Genomic DNA, 26,009 nt, shown 5'->3' on the forward strand with positions numbered 1-26,009 from the left:
TGTAGGTAGCTGATTTGGAAGGTGATCCCAGGAGACACTGGTCGGGGAGGGGGAAAGTGAGGGAAGAGACAGCCTGGAGAGGTATGTTATCAGGCAAGTGACCCCGGGACACCTGGGCTGCTGTGGGAGCCAGTGTGGAGTTGTTCCCTGCCCCCATGGGGTGAGCAAGGAGGGTTATTTATTCACTGACCTCCAGGAAGTCCCAGAGGTTGTGGGTAGTTTGAAACCAGGAGCCATGGTCATGGCTATTTGGGGAAGTGCTCCCTCGTGGCCGGTTTGGGAGCTGCTCGTGGAGCCGCGCCCCTCTGACAGGATCATGTGGGCTGGGACAGAGATCCCTTCATCAGCACCAGATGGGACCCAAGATCATAGGTTCTGCCCATCTTTCAGGCTCCTCAGGAGCCCCCCAAAAGATCCTTGTATGACCCTACCCCAGACAAGATGGTGATTGACTTTCTCATCTTCCTTGTGAGTGGGGGTTCACACCCAAATTTAACAAGATTTAGAAAAGTGATGGAATGTGATGTGTGGGGACGCAGACCACCAAGTATGGCTGGGCGTCGGAGATGCCTGGGGAGCTGCAGCCCAGGGCTTAGAGCTCAGGAACTGCCCAGTAAGTGTTCGCTGACCGTGGTGTAAATGTCTCGTGCAGGGTCTCATCCTGGTCCCTCCGTGTCTCTCTTGGCCTAGCCCGTGTCTTGTAGATAGAAGCTCCTTCTGGGCTGCCTGTCCAGGCTGTAAGCTGTTCTTATGTCTGTTTAGGCCCTGAAGTTGGGTAACACCTTTTTCCGAAATGCCCCTGCATCCCTTCCCGCAAGGTCCCTTGTGTAACTGAAGGGCTCTGTGTGCTGGGCCAGGCCTGGAGTCTGGAAACAGGGGCCCTATTATCTGTCATGAACCTGCTGGCATCAGGGAGGCCAGAGAGACAATGGCAGTCATGGCAGTGTCCAAACAGGAATGGCCTTCAGTGATAAGGCCCCAACATCCTGGAGGCTAGGTAACAACAGTGACGATGACATCACCCACGGATGACATTGTTTGAGTACCTCCCCTGTGCCAGGAACCATTCTCTCGTTTCATCCGCACTACAGCCCACCAAGGTGGGGACTATGATTCTCCCAATTTTATAAGAGAAGGAAACTGAGAACCAATGAGGGGAGGCCACCTCCCAGAGTTAGACACCATTGAAGGGGGCCAGGCCAGAACTCAAAACCTGCCTCCAGAGTCACACTGTTCAGAGAGCTGTCTACCCACCACACTGCCAAGATCAACACGGCACCATAAGTGGAGGCCAACACAGAAGGCTGGAGGACACAACTGGCTTTCTTATTCTTGACGCCCAGGGAGGCGGCCAAGACCCTGCACGTTATCCACATGTGGTTCGATGTGGCCCCAACATAGCTCGGACGTGGCTCAGATTGGCTCAGAAGGGCCTGAACATGGCCCAGATGTGGCTTGGATGTCCAGCCCCCAAGACTTCCAGGGCCTGAGTTTGGACAAAGATACACTCCAGACTTCAGGAGTCACAGACAAGTGTTTATTGCAGAGAGAGACACCTACAGAGCCAGTTCCCACATTCCCACTGGGACCCCGTGTGCCCTGGATGGCCACTGTCCAAGTCTTCACTGGGAGAGAGGAGAGAGGTCCAAAGTTCTACGAGGACGCTGGGGTGACCACGAGGGCATCCTGGAATTGGAGGAGAAAGTCAAACGGGTTTTTTTTACCTCCTGCCTTGTGATTTATGCTGACTTGTCCTCCTCAAGGTGACCACTGGCATTGGGGGTCATGACCCTGAAGTCACTCATACAGAATTCTTGAAAGGATCAGAGGGGTAGGTTTGTGTGTGAACAGTGATGCCACGCGGGGGCTTGGGGCACAGGTAAAGTATCTGTGTGCAGAGTGTGATACTGTGCAGGCTTGTTGTCCCCAGTCCCAGCTGGTCACCAAAACTCCCCCAAAAGTGTCATCAAATGCAGATTACTGGTCGTATCCATTGTGTCCCAGGCAGCTAAATTTTTAATAAGGCTCTTGCTTTTTTTAAAAAAGAAAACTAAATGTGATATGAGGAACTTAACCTATTAGATTTCCCCCAATATTGTATTGTGATCATTTTCAAACATACAGCAAAATTGGAAGAATTTTACAGTGAGCACTTGTATACTCATCCCTTAGATGTTACTATTAATTTTTGTAAAAAACCATACTTGCTTTATCTCATATCTATCCATTTACTCCTTAGACTACATTTTATTAGGTTGGTGCAAAAGTAACTGTGGTTTAAAAGGCTAAAAATAATTGTAAAAACCACAATTACTTTTGCACCAACCTAACAAAACATATTCTAAAGCTATAAAAAGGAAATCCATGTGCTACTAGTCCAAAACAAATGAACAGAGCAAAACAGGAAATTCGGAAACAGATCCAAAGAATGAAATGACACCTTTCCAACCCAAACTGCAAATGATGGATTATGTGATGAAAGTTGATTAAAAAAAAAAAAAAGAGGACAGTTGCTAAATTCCCCCTAATAAGAGATACGTGAAATAAACCAAGCTCTAGACATCCAGTTATATGGACACCAGTTGTCCACCCAACATGAATCAAATGCAGTATGTGTCTTAGATAAACTGCTTATATTAGAATTGGATCATTGCATTATAGTCCATTAATGCATGACCTGTGCGTTAAGATATCTGTTGGGTTTTACAGTTGAGGAAGCTGGGCTCAGAAAGGCCAGAGGACCTGCCTGAGGTTCCCTGGCTAGACAGAGGCAGAGCCAGGATTTGAACCAGTCCTCACATGCCTGAGTCTAGACTCTCAGCCTCCTTCGGTACCATCCACAGTATGTTCCCATTATTCTCCATCAAAGCCAGCTGCAGGATGGACACGGTTTTTGAGGTGGGCAGCTGATAATAAGTCACATGTCAACTTGCCTTTGAAGCCAGTTAACAAAGCCTCTTACCCTCCCCCTAAATTCAACCCTAGTGGGATAGGGGACATTTTTAAGGCTTTGTTTCCTCTGGGGATTTCTCTGGAACTAAACAGCTCAGAAATTCAGTGGTGCCAGGCCACAGCTTTGGGCAAATCAGGACTAATAAGAGTTATAGGTTTGGTCCGAAGTGCCTCCTTGGCCTTCGGTTAGACACCCTGGCCATGGAAGAAAGGGCAGTTACTTGTGGGTTTTCTTAATTGTTTATCTGCTTTCAATGTCTCTCCCCCTCTAGAGTGGACTAGAAACTCCAAGAGGGCAGGAGTTTCTGTCTGTTTTGTTCATGGTAGTGATCAGTGACTGGCACATAGTAGGTGCTTAGTAAATGTCTGCTGGCCAGCTAACTGAGATAGAACCACCTCACTGTCTTTGGCTCATGCGGAGGTTGGGGTCCAAAGCAGGGGATTATCAGGACAGGTGCTGAATGCAAATCTCAACTGTGCCACCTACTGGTTGTATATCCTTGGAAATGGACTTGCCATCTTTGAGCCTCAGTTTCCCCATCTGTAAAATGGGGATGAAACCGGATCTACCACATGGGATGGGTGTGAAGACTGAATGAGATGCTACCTATTACCCAGTGCCTGGCACAGAATGATTATGGACTGTTATTATTAATGATAATATATGCAAACGGGGTGATGCTGCTACATCTCCCCTCTCCAGAAGCTACCAAGGAAAGTCATATGCTCAATGAGCATTTATTGAGCATCTATTATATGCTGGGCTTTACTGAATGAAAGAACAAATGAATGAATGAATGACAGATAAAAGCTGGAGGTGTGTTGACCCCAGGCAAGGACAGTTACATTCTCCCACTTACACATGAGGAACTGAGGCCCTGAGAGAAGAATGGACTTGCCCAAGGTCTCCCATGAATGATCAGAGGGGCCAGGGTTGGAGCACAGCCCCCACCTCCCAGCCCAGGGCTCTCTCAGCGACTGTGCCTTCCCCGGGGCAGGATGTTTAACCCCACTCACCTTGGTCAGAGACCATGAAGCTTCCTCGAATCCCAAGGCATTCACCATCGACATCATGATCCCGGATCTTAATTTGCCTGAAATAACAAATGTGGTCAGAGACCGGTGGGGCCCGGGTGGGCCTGTGCGGCCATGGGCAGCCTCACAGTTTCCAGAGGGGAACATAGGACCTGGCACACCCGATTCAGACTGTCCCTTTTGCCTCCTCTCATCTGTTCTCCGGCCCAGCATCTATCCAGGCTCATCTCCCCAACCTTTGCCTCCAGCACTGGCTTCTGTCTGCTCCAAAGGGCATTCCTCACATCCTCTCCCACTCCTGCTCAGGAACCATCAGGGGCTCCCATCATCCACAGCAGCACTGTCTATACTTTGAAATTTCTCAGGTTAATAAAATAAAGACATGAAAAACGTGGGGCTGGCATAGGTTACCAATTTCCCCCACCCCCATGACCTGGGGCTTAATTAGAGTAATTTCACCTTTACCCTTGGTTTCCTCCACTACTAACACAAATGACAATGCCAACAGCAGCAATGGCTAAGGAATGTTGAGCACTGACTGCGCCGGCACCTCCTCTCTGCCCCTATAAACATCATCTCTCTACTTCTGAGGAAGGTGCTTTTATTTCCCCATTGTACAGATGGAGAAACTGAGGCTCAGTATGATGAGGTAGCTTCTCTAAGGCTAGGCAGCCAGCAAGAGGGGAAATCAGGACTTGAACCCACGTTTAAGGCACATCAAGTGTGCTCTACAAGTAGTTGTCTGTTTACACCTCTGTCTCTCCTGTCGTCAGCCCGGTAAGGCTGGGCATTACCTAGTTCATCTTTGCATGTCTAGGCTCTGGTACCAGGAAAGGAATTGGGTTGGGAATTTGGAGATGGGAGAGCTTATTTCCAGCTGGATGACCAGGAAGGCTTCCTGGAGGAGGTGGAATTTCAACAAGGCTCTGAGGATGGGTGGGAAATGATTGAAAGGGGCCCCAAATGGAGACTCACGCAGGAGAAGTAAAGCTCCCACCCTCCAAACCTCGGGGAGTGGGAGGATGGATAGCAAAGAGACCCACCATTTTCATTGGGCAGCAGGACGGACATGAGGATCTCGGTGACGCTGTCTTTCAGAAGTTCAGGCTGTGAGACAGAAGGGACATCGTTACCTGGGCTGAGAAGCCAGAGTCCTCCTAGACATTCTTCGGATGGATATAGTCCAGCCCCACGGTGAGGGCAGCTGGTAGAGATACTGGAATCCCAAGTCCTCTGCCAATCAAAGCTACAAGGGAGGGTGCCTGGGAATGGCACAAACCCAGCTGGCCCTGGGGCCTGGCAAGTGGGGGGGCTGGGGTGCATTGGAAGGATGCACCCCCTACCCCCCATTCTTAGGGGCTCTACTGGTCTGTTCCAGCAGAATTGCCCCGAGGAAATTTTGCCCTGTATATCCTGAGATTTTGACTTCTTGAGGGAAACCAGAAGTCCTGGTTTTCATGTGGAAACCTCCCCATTTAAAAATATTCATAAACAAAACAAAAGAGAAACATAAGGAGCTCCCCCCCACCAAAAAACCCCCTAAAACCCACACCATGGCAGAAGACAGGATTCAACCAATTTGAGATGTCTGATTTCATCTGACTCAGATGGGGAAACTAAGGAAAGAGGGAAGGGGCTGTGCAGTGTCACTGAGATGAGTCTACATGAGCAAAATGAGATTGTGATTAGAAGAGATTGGATTTCTAACGTGGGGTCAAAACTTCACAGAAGGAAAGTGAGTGTGTGTCTGTGTGTCTGTGAGTATGTGTGTGTTCTCAGCTGTGTTCGGCATACAGTAGCTGCTCAGTAAATGCCTGAACCAGGAGGTTGGACTCTGGCCTTTAATGGGGAGGCCAACCAGCTCACCATGGGTCTGCCCACGGGGACCTTGGTTATAGCACATTCTGGGCAGTGTCTGCTTTCGAAATGGATCATCCTGAGCTGTCCCGTGTCCCCAGGGACAAAGTGTTAATACTCACGTTGAACAGGCCAATGCCTGAGTTCATCAGGTGGATTCGATTAGTGCTGCAACAGAAGATGCCCATGAGAGTGGTCCCTCAGAGTCTCATTCATTCATTCATTCATTCATTCATTCATTCATTCATTCATTCAACAGCTATTTATGGAGCACCTACTGTGTACCAGACACAGTACCGGCTCTGCAGAAACAGCAGTGAACCAAATCAAATCCTTGCTTCATGCCGCTTACACTGTAACTGGGGGTGGGGGAAGTGGGGAGACAGACAACAAATAGCTGCCTGAAGAACAGGAAAATCGTCCTCTGGAGTAAGGACTGTGGCAAACAGGGCATCTCGGTTTCCTTCTAATGGGGGTACCTGATTCCATGTAGGCATGCAGGCACACACGGCAGCCAGATACTCTGATTTTTATATTTTGGTAACTCATTTATATTAAAAAATACCTAACCCTATGTGAGCTGATCAAAAATACATCCATACACTTGCGTTGTCCTAGAAGGGTCTAGTTTGCAGCCCCTGAGCTCTCTGGGGCAGCAGGAGGGTGGGGGGATGCGGGGAGAACAGGCAGGGGCGCAGAGAGCTGGCGGTCCGAGCTTCGGGGCTGGGCTCCATGGGTGCTCAGCGTCTGGGTATGAATGTCATTGCCACTGTCTTGGAGGGGCCCAGAAGAGGCCACCCACGGCCAAGGGAATGGTGCTGGACAGGTTTTTCCCATCCCAGGGTCAGCTTGCCCAAGGGCTGCTACAAGGCCACTTCCCTTTCCTTCTCTGTCTCATACTTGGTCCTCGACAGCAGGACAGTTCAGGCAAGGCAGCGTTTCTGCCTGTCCTGGAGTAGCCTGCCCTGGATGCTCACACCCTAGAGATTCAAAACACTAGGTATTTAAAGAAACCCAGTGGTCGCCAGGCAGGACTCATTTTCATCGCCAGACTCTTCACAATGATTTATTTACATGTTACCTGATGTCATTTAAGTTGAGCATAAGTCCGTCACCTTCGGTGTAAAACTGAGCTTCTAAGCTGGCTTCCTGCAACAAGAGAAGCCCAGGCCCCATTTCTTTCAGAGGATGCGTCAGGTGTGGGGTGTGGGGTTACGCAAGGAGGGTCTGGGGTCAAGCTGACATTTGAATCTCAGCTACTGGCTCTGTGACCTTGGAAAAGGGTTTGACCTCTGGCCTCACTTTCCTCATCTATTAAATGGGACATACCTGTACGCACTTCCCATTGAACAGATAGGATTGTTATGGGGAATGATGATGAGGAGGAGGATGACAGCAGCCGATATGCATGGAGCCCTCACTGGGTGTCAGGTAGTGTTTTAAGGAGTTTATATGATTTATATGATTATTTGATCCTCACAACCCAACGAAGTAGCTCCTATTATTACCCCATTATAGAGGTGAGGAAACTGAGGGACAAAGATCGGTAACCCCCTAGTAATATTAACCATTATTATCGGAAAGGTCAGAAGTGAAGCCAAGTCTCAAATACGGGTGCTAAACGTATGCATCAACTTGACCTGTGGGCTGGGGTGAGCCTGAGGGCAGAGTGTCAGGCTCCAGCTCCAGGTCGGTTGCACCCAGAAAACAAAGCTGTCCTGCAGACCTGGTGCAGGGGGCCTTTTGAAGAGTGCCTGCCATTTGCCATGGCAGGGCCAGATCTCCAGGGAGTGACGCTGGCCCGGGCAGTCCATTCCCACTGCCGGTTGGGGGATCAGAATATCCCTCAATACAGGAAGCCAGGGCACTGTGCATCCTGTCGTCTTTGTGAATGGCACCCCTGAAATTGTGTGTGGATAACCCGCACAGATGCACGCAGAGACTCTACTGGAAGGATAGTGTCAACATTAGCTTAACAACCAGGTACTGTCTAGACTCCTTGGTGAGGCATCCAGGGCCCAACCATGAATACTGCCATGTCTTTCTCTCTCCTTTGCCCTCTGTAGAGGGTGCGGTTGGTGCCCCACTCAGATCCTCTCTCTAGGGCTGGGCATCCATCCCTCTGTTGCTGAGCACTGCAGCTAACAGTCCACAGCCACCCCTTCTCTGGAGAAATGCTGTTGCTTGAACAGAGCTGGTTTGCTGGGAGGTTATGGCCTTCCTACCCCAGGGACTGTTGGTGGCCAGTAACTGACTAACAGGGGGGTACAAGAGGACTGAATGACTAGAAAAGTCACAGGGTCAGAGCTGGGCCCCCAAAGCTCCCGATTCTTGGTTTAGAGCTCCCCCTACTCCAATCCTACTGGGTAACAAGAGTGGAGGAAGTGTTTAGCAAAGCAAGAGAGGTGAATAGGAACAGCAAATGGGAGGGTCCCCCAGATTGCTGCCAATGTCACAGGCAATTGAACTTACCACGCCCAAGGTGAAGAGGGGGCGGCGAGCTTCATTGGTGGCAAATATTTCCAGCACGATCAGTTGGGCCACCTTGGCACTGCCCTTGTCCAGAAGAAGCTCTGGGCGCTCCTGGGTTAGAATCTTCGCTATCTGTGTGCGTCCCAGCTGATTCGCAGCCTGGAAGGACATCAGCCCTGCATGTGGCCTCCCAGGTGCCCCACCGTGGCCCACAGGTCCCATGTGGCCATATGGCACGGCCTGTGCCCAACTTCCTGGCCTCCCTGCTTTCTCTCTGCCCCAGCCACACGTCCTCTCAGATCCTGGATGGATTGTTGCCCTCCCCACCTCATAGCCTTTGGTTGTGCTTCTCCCTCTCTGGAATAGCCTTCCCTCCAGGGAAGCACTCCCTAGTTTCCCCAACTCTGTCAGGTACCCTGTAATGCTCTCATAATCCTTAGAGTCTGTGCTTTGTAACTGAAATATTATCTGTGTGATTGTATGCAGGTCAACCTGTCCTGTTAGACTGAAATCTCTGTGAGGACAGGGACCCGGTCTGTAAAAGTCACCAGTGCTGGAAAGAAAGAGCATGTTCCCACGGTATTTTATTCCCCGGAGGCCAGTGGACAGACCACAGCACACATCCGTCAAGCTGCAGATGGCCAGACTAACCTGTTCATTGATCACCTTGATGCTGGACTTCAGCCGACGGGCCAGCTCAGGAAGCTGAGGATGAGAGGAAGCCAGAGCAGGTCAGCTGGAGGGGACAGGGGAGACACACCTCCAGCAGCTCCACTGCTGAGATCCCAAGCACCCCAGAAAAGCTGAGGGGGTTGGTGGTCCAGGCTATGTGTTTGTCACTGGTGGAAAAGAGCTCTGTCAGCTGCTGTGGGGCACGGGGATTCCTGCTGGCCTGGACTTTTACTGTGTCTAGTGGTGGTTGTGGGTCTGTGGGCTGCTCTCTGCTCCCAGAGGACACAGAGAAATGATCCAATTCTTACTATAGTCATGAATGTGGTTGCCAGTGACCACTCCTCTTTTCTCACCATCTCAGCCCCTTACCCTGAGTTCTAATCCTCACAAGCTTGGTTATCTGTTGTCTGTCAGCTGACCTGAAGTCCTGACACCTTCCCATAACTTTGAGCCAACTCTTTCCCCCTGTGGGCCTCAGTTTCCCTACAAGTCACGCTGGAGGAGGAAGCACACTTTGGTTGACTGGTGGTGGTTGCCTGCTGTGCTGTGTTGATAAGGATTCCAAGGCTGTCTCGGCATCTGGGCTCAATAAGAAGGAGGGCCCTGATCAATTAGTGATGTCTGCTGCCGGCCCCATAGTGGGCAGCAGGAGCACAGCTGACATCCCCGGACCACTCAGTATCTAAGATGCCCTTTGGCTCGACAGTTCTGTTATTTGGCAGAGGAAGCAGGTGTATCAGGTTCCAGAGGGCAGAACAAGGACCGGGACCGGGTGTTACAGGGAAAGTTTCAGCTTTAGAGCCCTATGTCAGAGGCAGAGGCCGTTAAGGAAGAGAGAGAACTCTCCATTACTAGAGGGGTTTAAACTGAGCCTGATGGGATTCGTGCTGGCGGCGTAGGGGTCCTCGCACCCCCTTTGATTCAGGAAATTCTCACGATATGGTAGCGATGGCTCCATCCTCTGTCCCACGTCAAGGCTTACCACATAGTCCAACAGGACCATGAGTTCTTCTGGAGGGAGCAAGGCAGCGATGGCAGCATTCATCACATCCTGCCTCACGGTGAGGCTGAAAGGGGCACTGCCCAGGGACGGTGTTGTCAGGGAAACTGCAGACTTATTGAACCAGTTGGTCACATTTCCCTGTGAGTCCAACAACTTGGCCTAAGGAGACACAGAGCAGAGAGTTGGCTGGGATCTTTAATTCCTCAGCTTACCCAATAACAACCTAGAAGGAAATGACATCACTCAGCCTGTTTCCCTTTTTGCGCTTGCTTCCAGGACACTTAGCTTGGAGGTCAGTGCCTTGCTGTAGGTAATGAGTTATCTCCAGTGCCTAGCAACATATACTCTCCCTGCACACCTCAGATAATCTCTGATTTTTAAAAAACCTTAGATGTCTTATTTGGCATTTGCGTTTCAACTTCTCAGATACCTCACAAACACTTTGGATGAGGGGAAAATTCAAAACTGCAACAAAATCAATGGAAATGTTTGATGCTGCAGTTTTCCAAGGGACCCATGAAAACTGGTCTGAGATTCAAGCTGCCCAGGTTGGCCTGGTCCTTTAGGGAGTCCAGCCCCCGTGGGAGTGTGTGGCTCCACATTTTACAGAGAATTGACAGTTACTGGGCTCCTCCTGCCTGCCAGACCCTATGCAGTCTCATTTCTTCCTCTCTTTGGTGATTATTATTATCTGCATTTTACACATGAGGCCACTGAGGCTCAGAGAGGTGAGGAAACTTGCCCAAAGTCACACAGCCAGGGAGTTGTGGAGCTGGGAGAGAAACTTAGGTCTGTGTAATCCTTGATGTGTTTTGATCCTGAGCTCTTGTTTCAAGGTAACCAGATATTTGGGGATTGGCAGGGGCTTGCCTGAGAGAAAGGCCAAGAGCCCCAGTGCACACACTCTGGCCCCTGACTGGGGAAATTAGGGTCAGAGGACAGATCACCAGGGTCTATGTTCTGTATGTGGCCCTTAGATTCCACCTGCTATTTTTTCTCCCTTAGAAGGGTTTACATGGGACATGTTCAGCTTGTGGAGATTTTTCTAAATCAGCCTGTGTGTCCTAATCGTGACCGATGTTTTCTCCCCTGAAACAGAACCACGGTGTCTGACCTTGGTGGTCAGAGAAGGGCGGTGGTGTCCCCATTTTACTGTCAAGGTCCCATGACACTCACCCTCAGGTTGAGCTGGATGCCATTACCCTTGATGTCAGGAGATAGGAGGTCAAACTCCAGGTGGTCAGAGCTGAGGGAAACGGGCACTGCTCAGGAACGAGAAGAAAGTTCTGTGAGGGTGGAGGGCAGTACTGCTGGGGTGGTTTGAGGGCTGCTTTTGGCTGGAGCTGCACGATTGCACGGTAAGTGTAATATCATTATCACAGGGTTAGTGGGGAAGAGCAGTAGGAATGATGATGTTGATAATGACGATGAAAATGATACTGACTGACATTTATTGAGCATCTATCAAGCGCCAGGTGCTGTGCTAAACCTTTGAATATGTTAGCTCGCTTAACCCTCATAGTAACCTTAGGAGGTGGGTCCTAGTATTACCCTCATTTGACAGATGGGGGCACCAAGGCTCAGAAAAGTGGAATGATTGCTCATACCGTGAAAAGAATTGAACCCAGTGGGTCCTCTGCCATCGTCTTGGTTTGGAACGAAACTGACCTATTGCTTATAACTCGCCACCTCCCCGACTAGACTGTGATCTGCACCTGAGCAGCATCTGGATCTGTCCACTGGATGCTCGTATTTGCCTCGTGATTCCCCACTTGGCCACCAAGTTGTTGGGTGGAGAATGGGGAGGGCAGCAGAGGGGGCACAGGGGCAGGTGGGGTGTTGGTCTTTGGCCCGACTATTCCCTCACCCTCCCTACACCCCCCACCTCCCACCCTGCTCTTGGGGAGCAGAGAAACCAGAGAGATTTCGATGCTAGACTTAGTAGCCTTGGTAGTCTCTTCCCGCTTCAACCTCAGTTTTCTCATCTCAAAATGGGAGTGTAATAGTAATGCCTGCCTTGTAGGTTGTACACCTACTAAAGTTGGCTCAAATCTGAGCTACACCAGACTTGAAACTTGAAGAACTGGGTTTAAGCCTTCCCCTATCACTAACTTCCTCTGTGAACTTGGACAAATGACTTAATTTCTCTGAGTCTCAGTTTCCTCATCTGTGAAGTGAGGTAATGATCCCTGCTTCACGGAGTTGCCTGAGGAGTCAGCCAGACGGTGTATATAAAACACCCAATATTTGCTCTATGCATGCACTGATTCCATTCTCTTCTTCCCACTCCTCTTTGGTCACCCCTTTGAATGAGCCTCTTCAGATCCCAAAACAGTAGATGGTAGAATTTTCTTCTTCCCATCAATCCCCACTCCAAGGAGTCTGAGCACAGCAGAATTCTGAGGTGGGGGCAGAAACCTATGTCCTCCTATCTCTACTCTCAGGGAGGGAGAAATGTCCTCCTTCCTAAGCACACATCTGGTCTCTTACCTGTTCCCTCTCTTCTAATAGCCCACAGTGGTTGCCGTATCATTCATTCATTTATCCATACAGCACACACTTGAAAACACTTCTCTGTGCCAGGCAGAGCACCTGCTACATGCCTGGAACTTTCCTGTAAATTTTTAATCCTCACTAACAATCCTGTGAGGTAGGATGTGTAAGTCCCATTTTACAGATGAGGAAACTGAGGATGAGGAGGTAGAATTGGCTTTCCTATAGTCATAGAACAATGGGAGAGCTGGGGTTTGAACTTGGGTTTATCTGGGGCACCCGCTGGCTCACATGGAAACTTGCACATAGTAGGTACTGGTGAAGCCACAGTTGTGTTCAATTCCTGTCTCATCCCAGGCAGGGATCGAATGATGCCCTTCCTATCTGCTGCTGGGCCGAGTTGCTGCTCAGGCCTGACTGGAGAGGTGCCGCCTGGGCAGAGCCAAGGCCTGGAGGCCGGCCCAGCAGTACAGGAAAAAGGTGAGAGAGAGCAGTGCACTTACCCCTCACCAGGCGCAGGAGGTCTGCATACATATCCTCAAAAGCCGCCTCGATCACGGGACACAGCTGTAACAGCACAAATACAGGGGCTCCATCAGGGGCCAGCAAGACAGACCCAAGCAGACTCATGAACAATCTCTCTGTGCCTTTAGTGGGTTTCTAGCCCCAACGCATCCCTTTGCCCACTGAACTCTTCCTTTCCCAACCCCAATCGCCAGCAGTTCTTATCAGGAAGCAATTTTGTCCCCCAGGAGACATTTGGAAATTTCTGGAGACATTTTAATTATCACAGCTTGGGAGATGATGTTACTGGCATCTGGTGGATACAGGCCAAGGATGCCTAAACACCCCACAGCACACAGGACAGCCCCACAGCAAAGAATTATCCACATGGGCTTTGGGCGATTATTAAGTAAAATAAGGGTGACTTGAGCAGAAGCTCTATGATACCGTGACAATCTGATAACCAAGATGGCTACTAAATGACTAACAGGTGGGCAGCATATACAGCACGAAGATACTGGACAGAGGGATGATTCACGTCCCGGGTGGGATGGAGCAGGACAGCTGGAGATTTCATCACGCTACTCAGAACAGCGCATAATTTAAAACTTATGAATTATTTATTTCCAGAATTTTCCATTTAATATTTTTGGACTACAATTGACCATGGGTAACTGAAACCTTGGAAAGCGAAACTGCAGATAAGGGGAGGACTACTGCATTTTAAAAGTCTTCCCAGGGGGTTCTGCTGTGGGAACTCAGGTTGGGACCCATGCATTTATACTGACAGGGCTTCCGCATTTCCTAGATGGGCTCTTGCCAGATTTCAACATGCTGTAACTTTTCCCTTCACGTCAAGTAAAATATTCATATGACCATCGTATTAAATCCACTGAGTCGTGTTGGGAAACCATGATGACTAACGGAAAGCCAGTTCTCCCATTTTATTTACTATAGGTGGCTTTTCACCCTTAAAAGCAGATATTATGCAAAGAGCATTTTGTAATCCCAAATTCGTACCATCTTTTCTAGTAAAAGTAAAATGTAGTAAATGTAAAAATACAGTTTTAGCTATTAAAGTATGATGACAGTTAGTGTGATTTTGCTGGAGGCTGGGAAGAAATTTCCAGCTGGGCCCTACTTTAAGAAACTCCCACTGTTAAATAGAAAAACATTTTTTCTTAAAAGAAAAATTATCTTATGTAAGAAAAGCCAAATTTTACAAAATATTCACTTTCAGATTCCTTTAAGAAGGCTCTCTGGACTGGTTTAGTAAAATATTAAATATGATGCTATTATAATAATTATGAATATTATACAGTGGCATAGAAAATAGACATAACTTAAAGAATATCAAATAGTATTGACACTGAGTGCAGCCACATAAAAATTTGAGTGCATGTGGATGGAGACTGGAAGGCAACATGCAAGAGAAAATGGCTGCCAAGTTGGAAACAACCAAAATGCCCATCAATAGACAATTGGAGGGCCGGCCCGGTGGCTCAGGCAGTTAGAGCTCCATGCTCCTAACTCTGAAGGCTGCTGGTTCGATTCCCACATGGGCCAGTGGGCTCTCAACTACAAGGCTGCCAGTTCGACTCCCGCAAGGGATGGTGGGCTGTGCCCCCTGCAACTAGCAATGGCAACTGGACCTGGAGCTGAGCTGCGCCCTCCACAACTAAGACTGAAAGAACAACTTGAAGCTGAACGGCACCCTCCACAACTAATATTGAAAGGACAACAACTTGACTTGGAAAAAAGGCCTGGAAGTACACACTGTTCCCCAGTAAAGTCCTGTTACCTTTCCCCAATAAAATCTTAAAATAAAAAAAAATAGACAATTGGAGAAAGAAATTGTGGTACATTGATACAATGGAGTATTACTCTGCCATAAAAAAGAATGAAATCTTACCATTTGCAACAACATGGATGGACCTAGAGGGTATTATTCTAAGTGAAATAAGTCAGACTGAGAAAGACAAATACCATTTATCTCACTTATATATGGAATCTAAAGAAAACATGCAAACAAAACAGAAGTCGACTCATAGATACAGAGAAAAAACTGATGGTTGCTAGATGGGAGGGGGATTGGGGGATGGGGGAGAAGGCGAAGGGATTAGAAAGTACAAATTGGTAGTCACACAGATGTGAAATACAGTATGGGGAATATAATCAATAATGTTGTAAAGATTATGTAGGGTGTCAGATGAGACTGGATTTACTGTGGAGATCACTTCATAGATTATATAAATGCCTAATCACTGCACTATATACCTGAAACTAATATAAAATAATATTGAATGTCAATTATAATTAAATAGATATATTTAACTATATATAATTATATTATATATATATATATATATATATATATATATATATATATATATATTCACAGGATGTAAAGTACCGCATAGGGAATACAGTCAATGGTATTGTAATAACTATGTACGGTGTCAGAGGGGTAGTAGACTTGGGGGGTTATCACTTTGTGTGGGGTATAAATGTCTAATCCAAATGTCTAATTCCATTATGTTGTTTTGTACACCTGAAACTAATAAAAAACAAGTAGCTGCCAAGTTAAGGTACAGGGATTATAAGTATTTTTCCCCCAAAATTGTTTAGTTATTAGATCATCTTTTCATTTCAAAAAGTTTTATTGTAAAAAATATTTGCGTTATCTGACAAGGTGTTTTGAACTCCAGGAGGCCCACTGTTGTGAACACATCTTGGAATTTATAGTGGAAATCAATGGTCAAAGTGGATAAATCCAACTTGCACTTTTAGTTTACCTGTGGCATATAAGGAGCATATAAAATTAGATAGACCCATGTGTACTGATTCAAAAAATAAACCCAACAGGACCTGTGAGTGACAGACCCCTAAAACTGGCCTTGGATGGAGGGTTTACACCAGAGAAATCAGCAAATGGTACAAATCTGGGCTCCCTCCCCTCGACCACTCAGAGTCCACTGTTAACGATGCATCACTGTTTACAGTCTCCGGGTTGACTTTTGGCACTTTCTTTACTCGGACCTCAATGATCCATTGCTGAAAGAATGATTCGGGCCCAGTTTCCCACTGAGGAGACACAAATTCCATAGCACTGGTTTGCAGTTCCACCCAAGCCCCACAAGGGGAACAATCTTTGCAGGCCAGGGAGGCACTGATTCCACTCACCTGGCTTTTCACCAGTTTGGGCAGGGCTGGCACCAGGAGGTTCATGACCTTGTTGGCTAATGAGTTGACCATGAAGGAGAGCCTTCCAGAGAGGAGAAGGGGAGAGAGATTAGGAAAGGTCAGAGAGGATCTCCTCTCCCCTGTTTTATAGAAGGGGAGTCTGAGTCCAGGGGAGGGAGGAACTTGCCCAAGATTACATGGCCTGTAAGAGACAGAGCTGGGAGTAGACCCTGAGCTAGGTGTACGTGGTGGCAGAGAGTTCTCTGGGATTGGGCTGGGGGTTGTCACAGAAATTTGTGCTGGACTCCGGAGTGATGGCATTTGGCGTTTCTCCCCATTGTCCCGGTAAGGAGAAGTGGAGAGAAGTGCTATGTTTTTGAGCCCCTGCTGTGTGCAGTGCACTCTGCCCAGCGCTTGCTTATGGCTGTGGCCTGAGCGAATCCTCTCCTTGCAGTTTGGCAGGTGAGGCACAGGGTGGCGACTTGCCCAGCAACACCCAGAGAGTAAATGGGGAGATGCATTTGTCTGAGACTCCAAAGCATGTTTTTACACATGGCTCCATGCAAGCCTGCCTGGGGTGGTGTGAAGGCCCTAGGAAGGGGGCTCCTCTCCACCTGTAAACGTTTGCCCCACTTCCTGGCGTGATGCCTGAAATCCCATCATTGTGGCTTCTACCCTTGATGTCTTGAACTTTCTTGGCATCACAAGTTCCCTGAAAGGAGCCCCAGATCTAGAGTCAGGAGAGATAGTCTCTTTCTGCCTCTGAGCGTCAGTGTTCTCCATCTGTAAAATGGGGCAAGGCCACCACCCCGCTTCCCTCCCAGGCACGGTGGGAGCCCAGTGGGAGGTGGCTACACTCACTTATGCAGCAGGCTGATGCGCAGGCTCCCATGACTGCTGGAGCATTTGTCGAGGACAAGACGGGCATCGCCCCCCTTGCTGGTGTCCACTCGGATGATGGCTTGGGCCTCCGTCTGCATGTGCATCTCCACAATGGTCTTGACCAGGGGCCTGGGAGTGGTGCCCGAAGCTGTGAGCACCATCCTAGCCCCCGGCTAGAGCACACCTCCTGTCCCTCTGCCTTCTGGCACCCTCACCTCCCTTCTCAAACTTTTGCTGGGTGCGCCTCGTCTCCCCAATTTTTTTTTTTACCCCAGCATGTCCTAGGCTCAGTTTTTTGATTCTTCTCCTGGTTTAAATCCACTGCATATGACAACAACTTCCAAATTTATACCCAACCCCCTACTCAGATGTCTAACAGGCGTCTCAAATTTAACATGTCCAAAACATACAGTGGATCCTCCCCAAACCTGCTCTTCTCATGATCTTCCCCATCTTGATTGCTGGCCACTCCATCCTGCCTGTTGCACAGGCAGTCACCTTGGAGTCAGCCTTGACGCCTCCGTCTCTCTCCTTCTCTCTCTTCCGTCACATTCAATCATTAGGAAATCCTATTGTCTCTACCTCCCTCCAAAACATATCCAGAACCTGACCGCTTCTCACCACCTTCCTGACCCCAGGCCCTGGTCCAAGCTGTCATTGTCTCCTCTGAATTATTTCAATAGTTTCTGGATGGCCTCTCCGCCTCCACTCTTACCCTTATACACAGCATCCAGAAGATTATTCAAAATGTTAAAGCATGCCATGTCCCTCCTCTGCTCAGAACCCTCCATGGCTCCCATCTTCCCAGTAAAAGCCAAGTCCTCACCTTGGTCCACAGGCCCTATGATCTGGCCTCGGCTGCCTGCTGGCCTCACCTCCCACCGTTCTCCCTCTCTTCTCCCCACCCCTTGCTATTCTTTGAACAGAGCACGTGTACTCTTGGCTCGGGGCCTTTGCACTTTCTCTTCCCTCTGCTTAGAACTCTTTTCCGTGCATGGAGGAAAGGGGGGAATGAGTGCATGAACATGTCAGTCCTGCCGTACCTGACTGAAGGGATACTCACGTGTTGAATCCGGCCACCATGTCCAGGGGGACTTTGACCACCAGCTCCTGGCCATCAGCTGAGGGTTGCACCTGCAGCTGGAGGATGCTGGCTGAGGTGACTTTCAGCCTGGATGAGATGTGAGAGAGATGAGATTCATCTGACCATCATCCCCAAACTTAATCCTCTCTGTTGTTCCTGTCTCCCCTGGTGCCCAGCCAGCAGCTGGACCCAAGCCCAGTCCACTGACCCTCCCCAGCACGGTCTTGCCCTATCCCTCCCCCTGCCCCCTGCTCACAATACTCCGATGGTGCCCCCCTCACTAAGGAGATGAATCCCAGCTGCTTGGGCTGGGACCTTCTATGACCTGGCCTCACTGACCTCCCACTTGTCACCTTGGGCTTTAAGCGTCAGCCATGCCGACTGACTCCCACTCCTCTATGCCTTCGCCCAGGTCCCTCTACCTGGAATGCCATTTTCTTCTTGTCTCCTGGTGAGTCATTGGCTCCACTGAGAAGCGTCACCTTACCTCTTTACCCTTTCACCCCAGGTGACCTTCCTCTGGGGTCTCCCTGTTAGGGCTCCTGTGTGACTCTCTTATGGTTCTTGTTAACTCCTCTGGGAACTTCTGAGGAAGGAACTTCATTTGTTCTATTCTCTGTGGTCAGGCACAGAGCTGACACCAACTGATGCTTGTTGACTGGCTGGGTGTGCAAAGTGTGTCCTGGGCAGAGGTGTGGGCACGGAGCTCCCCGTTTGGTCCTGTTCCACTTACCAGATAATAACGTTCAGGACAGAGTTCACCAGGCTGCCTAGTATGCGGATGCCCCCGGCTGGCTCCTCCCTCACAGCGTTGAGCAGAGGCAGCTGCTGGAGGATGTTGACAGCATCGTGATTCTTCAGCTCCTGTGTCAGCCCTGGGAGCGGATTCCAGGGATTAGGGGACAGCAGGAGGAGCAAGAAGGATGGTTGGTGGGGCTTCCAGGCTGGGACGAGGCGTCCCTCAGGGCTACTCAGACCTGGACACACGGCAAGGGTATGGATGGCTCTGTCCGAACCATCTCCTCTGTGGAGATGTGGCTTCGAGGACGATGGCCCAGATGGGTCATTTTCACATGACGACTGAAGCTGGGGCATGAGTGGGACCATTCACACCCCTGAGGATTGCCAACCTCTGCCAGGAGCACTGGCCAGGACACTTGGCACATGGACGTGCATCCCTCCCTCAGCCAGCGGCAAACAATTCCAGAGCCAACAGACAGAGAACCCATAAGGCCCTCTTTGGGGCTGTGTTGCTGCTAGAACACCCTTGCTAACAATTCTCTGGCACCTACATCCTATGGGCCTGTTGTTCAAAGAGCCTCAGGTGCTGAGCAGAGAAAGGAGGAGGCAAGATCAGGGGACCGTGATCCGGGAACCCTGCCGGACTCTTTCCCTGGTAGCCTGAGTCCGTCTGGCTGTGTGCAGAGCAGGTCAGAAGTGCTGGACAGCTGCTGCTTAGGAAGCAGCCCTCAGCCAATGACTGATGGGAATTGGTGTACAAACACCCCAGCACCCTCCACCCTCAGGCAGGATGACCCACGTGTGTGTGCCCCACTGCGTCCCGGTGTCCCTGTGTGTCATTATCTCTCAGCAACAAAAGCACTCTTTTTGCCTGCTCTGTGATAATGGAGATGGGCCCTGTAAATATTCCTCCTTCGCCAGCTTGGTGCAATGTTAAGGTGAGCCCTGTCAGTAGGGGCTCTGGAGGGACATGGAGGCGGAGTGGGCTTCCCTTTCTGGCTCTGGTGTGCTCTTCTCGCCAGGATGCTTGTGGTGTCACCATCCATGGCTGTGAATTCCACAGCACTCCCGAGGGCAGCTAATGATACTGTGGACACCCCAGCTAGCCCCCAGGTAGTTTCCAGGACACGGCTTCTCAGTGAGTCAACGGCAACCCCCTTCCTCAGGGGCAGCTTTCCAGAGGATTCCATTGACTCCCCGAAGGCAGTTTTCTACTCTCTGGCCTCAGCCTGCCAACTGTGGACCAGCTCTGACCTGTGACAACTCGGTGTGGAGTGGGCTTCAACCACACTCCTCCCAGGAAGTCTGGGGAGGAGTCTCCCCCTCCAGGTTCATTCTGTCCTTGGATTAGCCTCCCAACCTCCTCAATTCCTGGGGAATTTTTGGAGTTCTTTTTTCCCTCCATCTTAGCCAATTCCCCATAGCTCTAATCCCTTGCTCATAATTCTTTGCACAAAACACCTATTGGGTTTATCGTGCGATTTCTGTCTCCTGACTGGCCCTAACTAACATAGTGATCCAGTAGGAGGGCTGGCTCCAGCTCCCAGCAGTAACTGGCCTGCCCTCACCTGACTTGCTTCCCACTCTCCTGCAGGTGTTTTCTGCGACCACTTCTAAAACCAACCACTTGCAAACAGCTCCTCAACTCAGATTCTGCTGCTGGGGAACCTAAACCATGTTTGTTCCTTCTGTCTGACATTCCATGTGCTTGCAGTCCACAGGATGGGCCCAGGGCACCTGTGCCCAGAACTCTCTGCTCCCTGTCCCTACTTGGGGATCCCTTCCCTGGCTATAGTGCCTGTGTGGCCCTGCGAGACCTGGCCCCGCTCCCCGCCCATCCAGCCCTGGCCCAGGCCCACTGCACGCAAAAGGCGGGTCTCTAAGTGCTTTAGATGGACCTCCAAGCCAGCTGGTTACCGTCCTTTCAAGGGACAACACTTCGGAGCAGTGGCTCTCAGCCAGGCTGATTCTAGCCCCCAGGAGACATCTGGCAATGTCTGGAGAGTTTGGGTTGTCACAGCTGGGCGGAGGCTGCCGCTAAACATCCTAGAATGCACAGGACAAGCTCCCCCAACAAAGTGATTTGGGCCACAAGGTCAGAAGTGCTGGGGTTAAGAAGCCCGACCATAGAGTTCTTAAAGCTCTTGTTCCTCCCTGTCCTATTGGAGAGTCCCAGCAACGGCGAGGCAGGCCCTCTTGTTTCTTTCCAGAGGAGGACCGGAGGCTCAGGGAATTGCCCAAGGCCAGAGCTGGAGGGTGAAAAAGCTGGGCCTGGGACCCAGGCTGCCAGACTCCCAGCCGAGGTTCTTTGCTCTGGGGACGGCTTGCGCACTGACGCTAATTCCGAGGAGGTGCTCTGCCCTCGGGGTTCTAGGCATGGATAAGTAGGAGAGGCAGGTGCATCACTGCACAGCGTCACACAGTCCTTCAGCTGGCTATGGAACCTCAGAGTAGTGGGGTTTTGGAATCATGGAATTTGAGATTGCATGGGGATCTTGGAATCATGGACTCTTGGGATCACAGACACTCCCAACCTTTAATAACTCACCCGCTTGAGTCTCACCCTAGACCTGGGGTCCCAGCTGTGCCTTGTACACCCCCAGTGTTGGGGAACTCCCTCTCTCATTCGAACAACTTCACCTGCTTGCCCTTTTTGCCTTGCGGTGAGGCCTGGTGACCAAGACTTACTTTCTTTGATGACTTCTGAGCTGAGGCTGAGAGCCGCAGGGGGGCTGAGGGTGGCTCTGACCAAGGTGGCTGCCAGCAAACCACAGAGGAGAGTGAAGGTCCTTGAGCCAGCCATCTTCCTAGGGCTCAGTGAGCAGCAGGTGGCAGGCGCCTGAACCTGGGGTGAACACAAAGGGCCCTGTTAGCTAGGCAGAGGCCAAGGGCAGGCCCACCATACCTGGTGACTTGGGGCGTGGAGTCCAGGAGAGGCTGCTGAGTGAAGTGGTTAAGAGAGTGGGCTCTGGAGCCTGGCTGTTTGCGTCTGTGTTCTGCCTCTGCTGCCAGGTGCTAGTTGTGTGTCCTAGACAATCAATTTAACCTCGGTGCCTCAGTTTACTCACCTGGCAACTGGGTGTAATGAAGTAGTGCCCTACTTCATAGCGTTTGGCACTTAAAATCCTCGATGGCCCAACCTCAGTTAGTCAACTCCACCTCCTGCTTACTCCCCTTTTGCTCTATGAAGTTCCAGTCATTCCAAGCTGCTTGAAGGTCCCAGAACATATCCTGTTCTCTCTTGTGTGCACCTTTGCCCTTGCTCTTCCTTCTTCCTGTAATGCTTTCCCCTTTCTCAGCTCCCTGCTGAACTCCTATTCATCCTTTAGAACTTTGTTCACATGTCCCTTTTCCTCCATAAAGATTTCCCTCTCCAGTAGCGAGCGACCCTGGACCACACTTGGAGAAATATTGCCTTAGGGTTCCTGTGTGCCCAGGACAGGAAGTTTGAAGGCAGAAAGGACATGAGAATTCAGGTAAGACTCAAAGTGGCAGGAAAGCTGTTTGTTTAATCTGCAATTCTAAGGGGCCTGAGGAAGTAATTGGTGGCTGCTTGGAATGAGGAAGAGAAAGGCAGAGAGTGAGGGATAGGCCTATGGGTCTCTTGGGAGAGGAGCTGAGGGTATTCTGGCCCTTTTGCTGCACTGTCTTCTTCATGGAGTAGCTATAACTTGGTCCTGAGCTCCCCAGCTTGCGCTCGGGCTCAGCCTCCAACCCCCTATGGAAGCTTCTGCCTCCTGTTGACTGTCCTGCTTGAAGGGAAGGAAGATGCTGACCCAGAGACCCAGGCCCTTGCTTGGCTCAGCATGTGGGTTTCTTGTTGCCAAAGACAAATGTGGCATCTGGATGACATGTGTCTTCTGTGAACTGGAACAGCGTGACCTATTAGAGACACTTGTAATAATGAGTCAACATCCACCTTCCTGAACAGGCCATGAGCTCTGGGAGGGAGCGTTGGTTCTACCTGCTCCCCATAATGTCCGCAGTACCCAGCATAGTGCCTGAGACACAGTGGGCGTCTAATAAGTAAATTGTTGCTGAATGAATGAATGGCCTCAAGGAGCCACAGAAGAATGGGGAACCCGAGCCTGCTTAACTGACAAGGTGTAAGCCATGGGGACCCCTGTTGAGTCACAGGACCCCCATTCCTGTGTGTCAGGAGGCCTGGGGGTGGAGGAGAAATATCATGGGCCTCAGAATCAGACAGACCCAAGTTGGAGGACTGCCTCTACCACTTGCTGTGTGATCTTGGGCAAGTGACTTACCCACTCTGAGCCTTAGTTTTCTCATCTGTAAAATAAGGGGTAATAATAATACTTACATCACAGGTTTGTTGGGAGGATTAAATGAGACAATCCATTTGTGGCCTGGATGCCATAAGAGCTCAATGAATATTAGCTGTTATTATGATTATGACAGTTATTTTTACTAATACTGGGGTCAGAAAGAATCACCTTGCAGTCAAAGCCAGAAACAGAGATGACACCCTGCATCCTGCTCCTTTGCCCAGTAAGCCCCCCAACCCCCTCTGTAATCTTTTTCTTTCAAGCACTATGGCCCTGTTTTCTCTCCACTCTCTTTGCACTCTATTCTCCTCTGCTCAGAGGTGCTCAGGGAACCAAGAGGATGATTTCCATTCCTGTGGAAAAGTATCTCCTCTCCAAATCCCAGCACCGTACACACACCCCTCACATTGTATCTTGCTGACTGGCCTTTGCTTATGCTCTTCCCTTCCCATGGGATGCCTTCTCTCCTTCTTTATCCAGCCTACTTCTACTCGCCTTCTCAACTGACATGTCACTTCTTTCAGGAAGCCTTCCCTGACTGCCCTCCACCACCATGTCCCTGGGCTTTCCTTAGGCACAGCATATACCACACTGGCCCATATTGGGAGTTCCCTGAGGGCCAAGACTGTCTGATACTTCTTGTCCCCTGAATCACCCCAGCACAGGGCTGAGCACAGAGGAATTGGTACGTGCAGAGTGGGTTTTAGTCATCAGGATGAAGTCAAGGTAAAGACTCAGCCAGTCTGACTCCTTATCACCGCTCTTTGGTCTTCTGGATAACGGAGCTGGGCAGCTCTCTACCCCCTGGTGCTGACCCTCGGAGGGTCCTTAGCTCAGGGCCAAGCCTACCCTCTGCTCCTGACCTGACCCCAGCAGGTGTCTCCAATTCAGAACCTTCCTGGTGCCCTAGGCTTTCAGCCCCTTCCCTACACATTTACCTGGACACGCCACAGTCCTCAGCCTACTTCTCTCCTCACCTGGGCAGTGGGTCTGGAAGTCCTTATATCCTGTACACTCTGGGCTAGGCAGTCAACCTTTGCATTTGGGCCAAGACCTCAGACCGGGCCAAGGTCTCCAAGGAAAATATTTGTGGCTTCTGTTGAACCACATCTTTGCCCAGAGGCAGCCTCAGGACTCCAGCTTCCTGAGGTTTGGAGAAAGGAGGTCGTAGACTGGCATGAAGGGTGGGCGGGGTGCTGGGGCATGTGGCGGGCAGCTGGACTAGACATGTGTTGGCCCGTGCAGGGGGCTCCCTGCCCCCTGGGCAGTCCTTTCCATAGGGACAAGGATGAAAACAGTAGCTATGATGATGTATGAAGCACCTATGACATGGCTGCTGCCTCACCAGGCTTTACATCGGTTGTCAGTGGAGTCTCAACCCCACCAGGGTCATCATTATTAGCCTGACTTTACCACAGAGGAACCAGCCACACACAGTCAGCAAATAGCAGGGCCATTTGAATCAGGCTCTGACTTCAAAGCCCATCTAGGGATGTCTCCACTGCTTGGTGGACACGGGGGTATCCTGGGGACAGACTGGGTTTGAATCCCGGCTCCACTGTATGCACGCTGTGTTACGAGGCACATTCCTTAACCTGTCCCAGTCTTGGTTTTACATCTATTAAATGGGAATAACGCTGACACTTACGACCCAGGCTGATGACAGGAACACAGTGAATGTGACTTGGAACACAGGTTCTTGCACAGAGTCAGTGCTCAGTAAACGCGAGCGGTTGTTGCTGTTGTTATAAGTGCTCATAATAGGGTGAGCCTCTGTAGAGAAGTTATTATTATAGTTTAATTCAGATAATGAACTTGGGGGAAGGAAATTCTAGCCTTGCCCCCATCTCTTATTCCTAAATGCACCCAAGGATTTAGGAATACACATCTCCATTAATTAATTCACTCAAGAAAATAGACTTGAATCCCATTTTTGCTACATCTTTGCTGTGTGACTCTGGACAAGGTACATAAGCTCTGAGCCTCAATGTCCTCATCTGTAAAATGGGCTTAAGAGTATTACCTCCCTCACAGGTTGCTGAGAGCCTGAACTAAGGTACATGCTCACACAGCACTTAGCACACGCTTTTATTCCTTTCTTCTGCAGTGGTTAGCGCCCATTTCACCTTGCCTGTCTGTGCCTTCCAGAATCTCAGCGAATATCTGTGGAGTGAATGAATAATGAGGCCTGACTATGAACCAAAAGGACAAATGAACAGCCCTCCAGGAACACCATCATCCATCGCCCAGGCACAGGCAGTGGCTCACTTAACCTGCACAGTCACCCGGGGGGCAGGGGGGGGGGTCAGCAGCCCTGACCCAGAGGAACCTGAGGGCATCTGAGGCTCAGAGAGGTGAGTGGCTTGCTCCAGGTCCCATAGCCAGGAGTGCCAGAGCTGGGACTTGAACTCAGTCATTTAGTCCAGACCGCACGTTCTTTACTACCGTGCTCTGCTCTCCCAGTGACTCCAGCAGGGTGGGAGGCAAACATGGCCTTCTGGCATACTCTGGGGGAACATCCTTGCTGCCCGACTTCAGTCTAGAAGCCAGGTTGTGATTCAGAGCTGGGGGGGGCCACTGCTGAACCTGTGTCCATGTGCAGGGGGACAAGAGAGGGGCAGAGAGCGCCCTGGAGCCACACAGTGTATGACTGGGTCCTGGCTGGTCTCCCCTTTCCGGAGTTTTGCAGGGGAATAAGGAAAGAGTGTTTGCCATTCTGCCATGTTCGCATGCGCTGAAGTCCCTGAACTCCTAAGGGTGAGGCCTGCTGGGAAGGACCCCACCCATCCCTTGGGCACATCTCCAGAGAGGCAAATGTCCCCTCCTGGGCTTCCCGTCCTGGGCT

General features: G+C 50.2%; 1 protein-coding gene across 1 annotated transcript; it reads right to left on the reverse strand.

The window, feature by feature from the left end:
* Positions 1–1,079: 1,079 nt before the first annotated feature.
* BPIFB1 (BPI fold containing family B member 1) lies at positions 1,080–21,719 on the reverse strand. The gene is made up of 15 exons (XM_019715876.2): positions 21,567–21,719; positions 18,871–19,012; positions 18,117–18,224; positions 17,033–17,182; positions 16,172–16,253; positions 12,988–13,051; positions 11,168–11,253; positions 9,971–10,150; positions 8,968–9,021; positions 8,317–8,475; positions 6,926–6,993; positions 5,967–6,012; positions 5,031–5,094; positions 3,970–4,046; positions 1,080–1,686 (listed from the first exon to the last, which is right to left on the reverse strand). The coding sequence occupies exons 1-15, from the start codon at positions 21,679–21,681 to the stop codon at positions 1,654–1,656; spliced, it is 1,428 nt and encodes a 475-aa protein (XP_019571435.2). The 5' UTR covers positions 21,682–21,719; the 3' UTR covers positions 1,080–1,653.
* Positions 21,720–26,009: the final 4,290 nt, after the last annotated feature.

Source organism: Rhinolophus sinicus, linkage group LG13, assembly GCF_036562045.2.
Source record: "Rhinolophus sinicus isolate RSC01 linkage group LG13, ASM3656204v1, whole genome shotgun sequence".
NCBI lineage: Eukaryota > Metazoa > Chordata > Mammalia > Chiroptera > Rhinolophidae > Rhinolophus > Rhinolophus sinicus.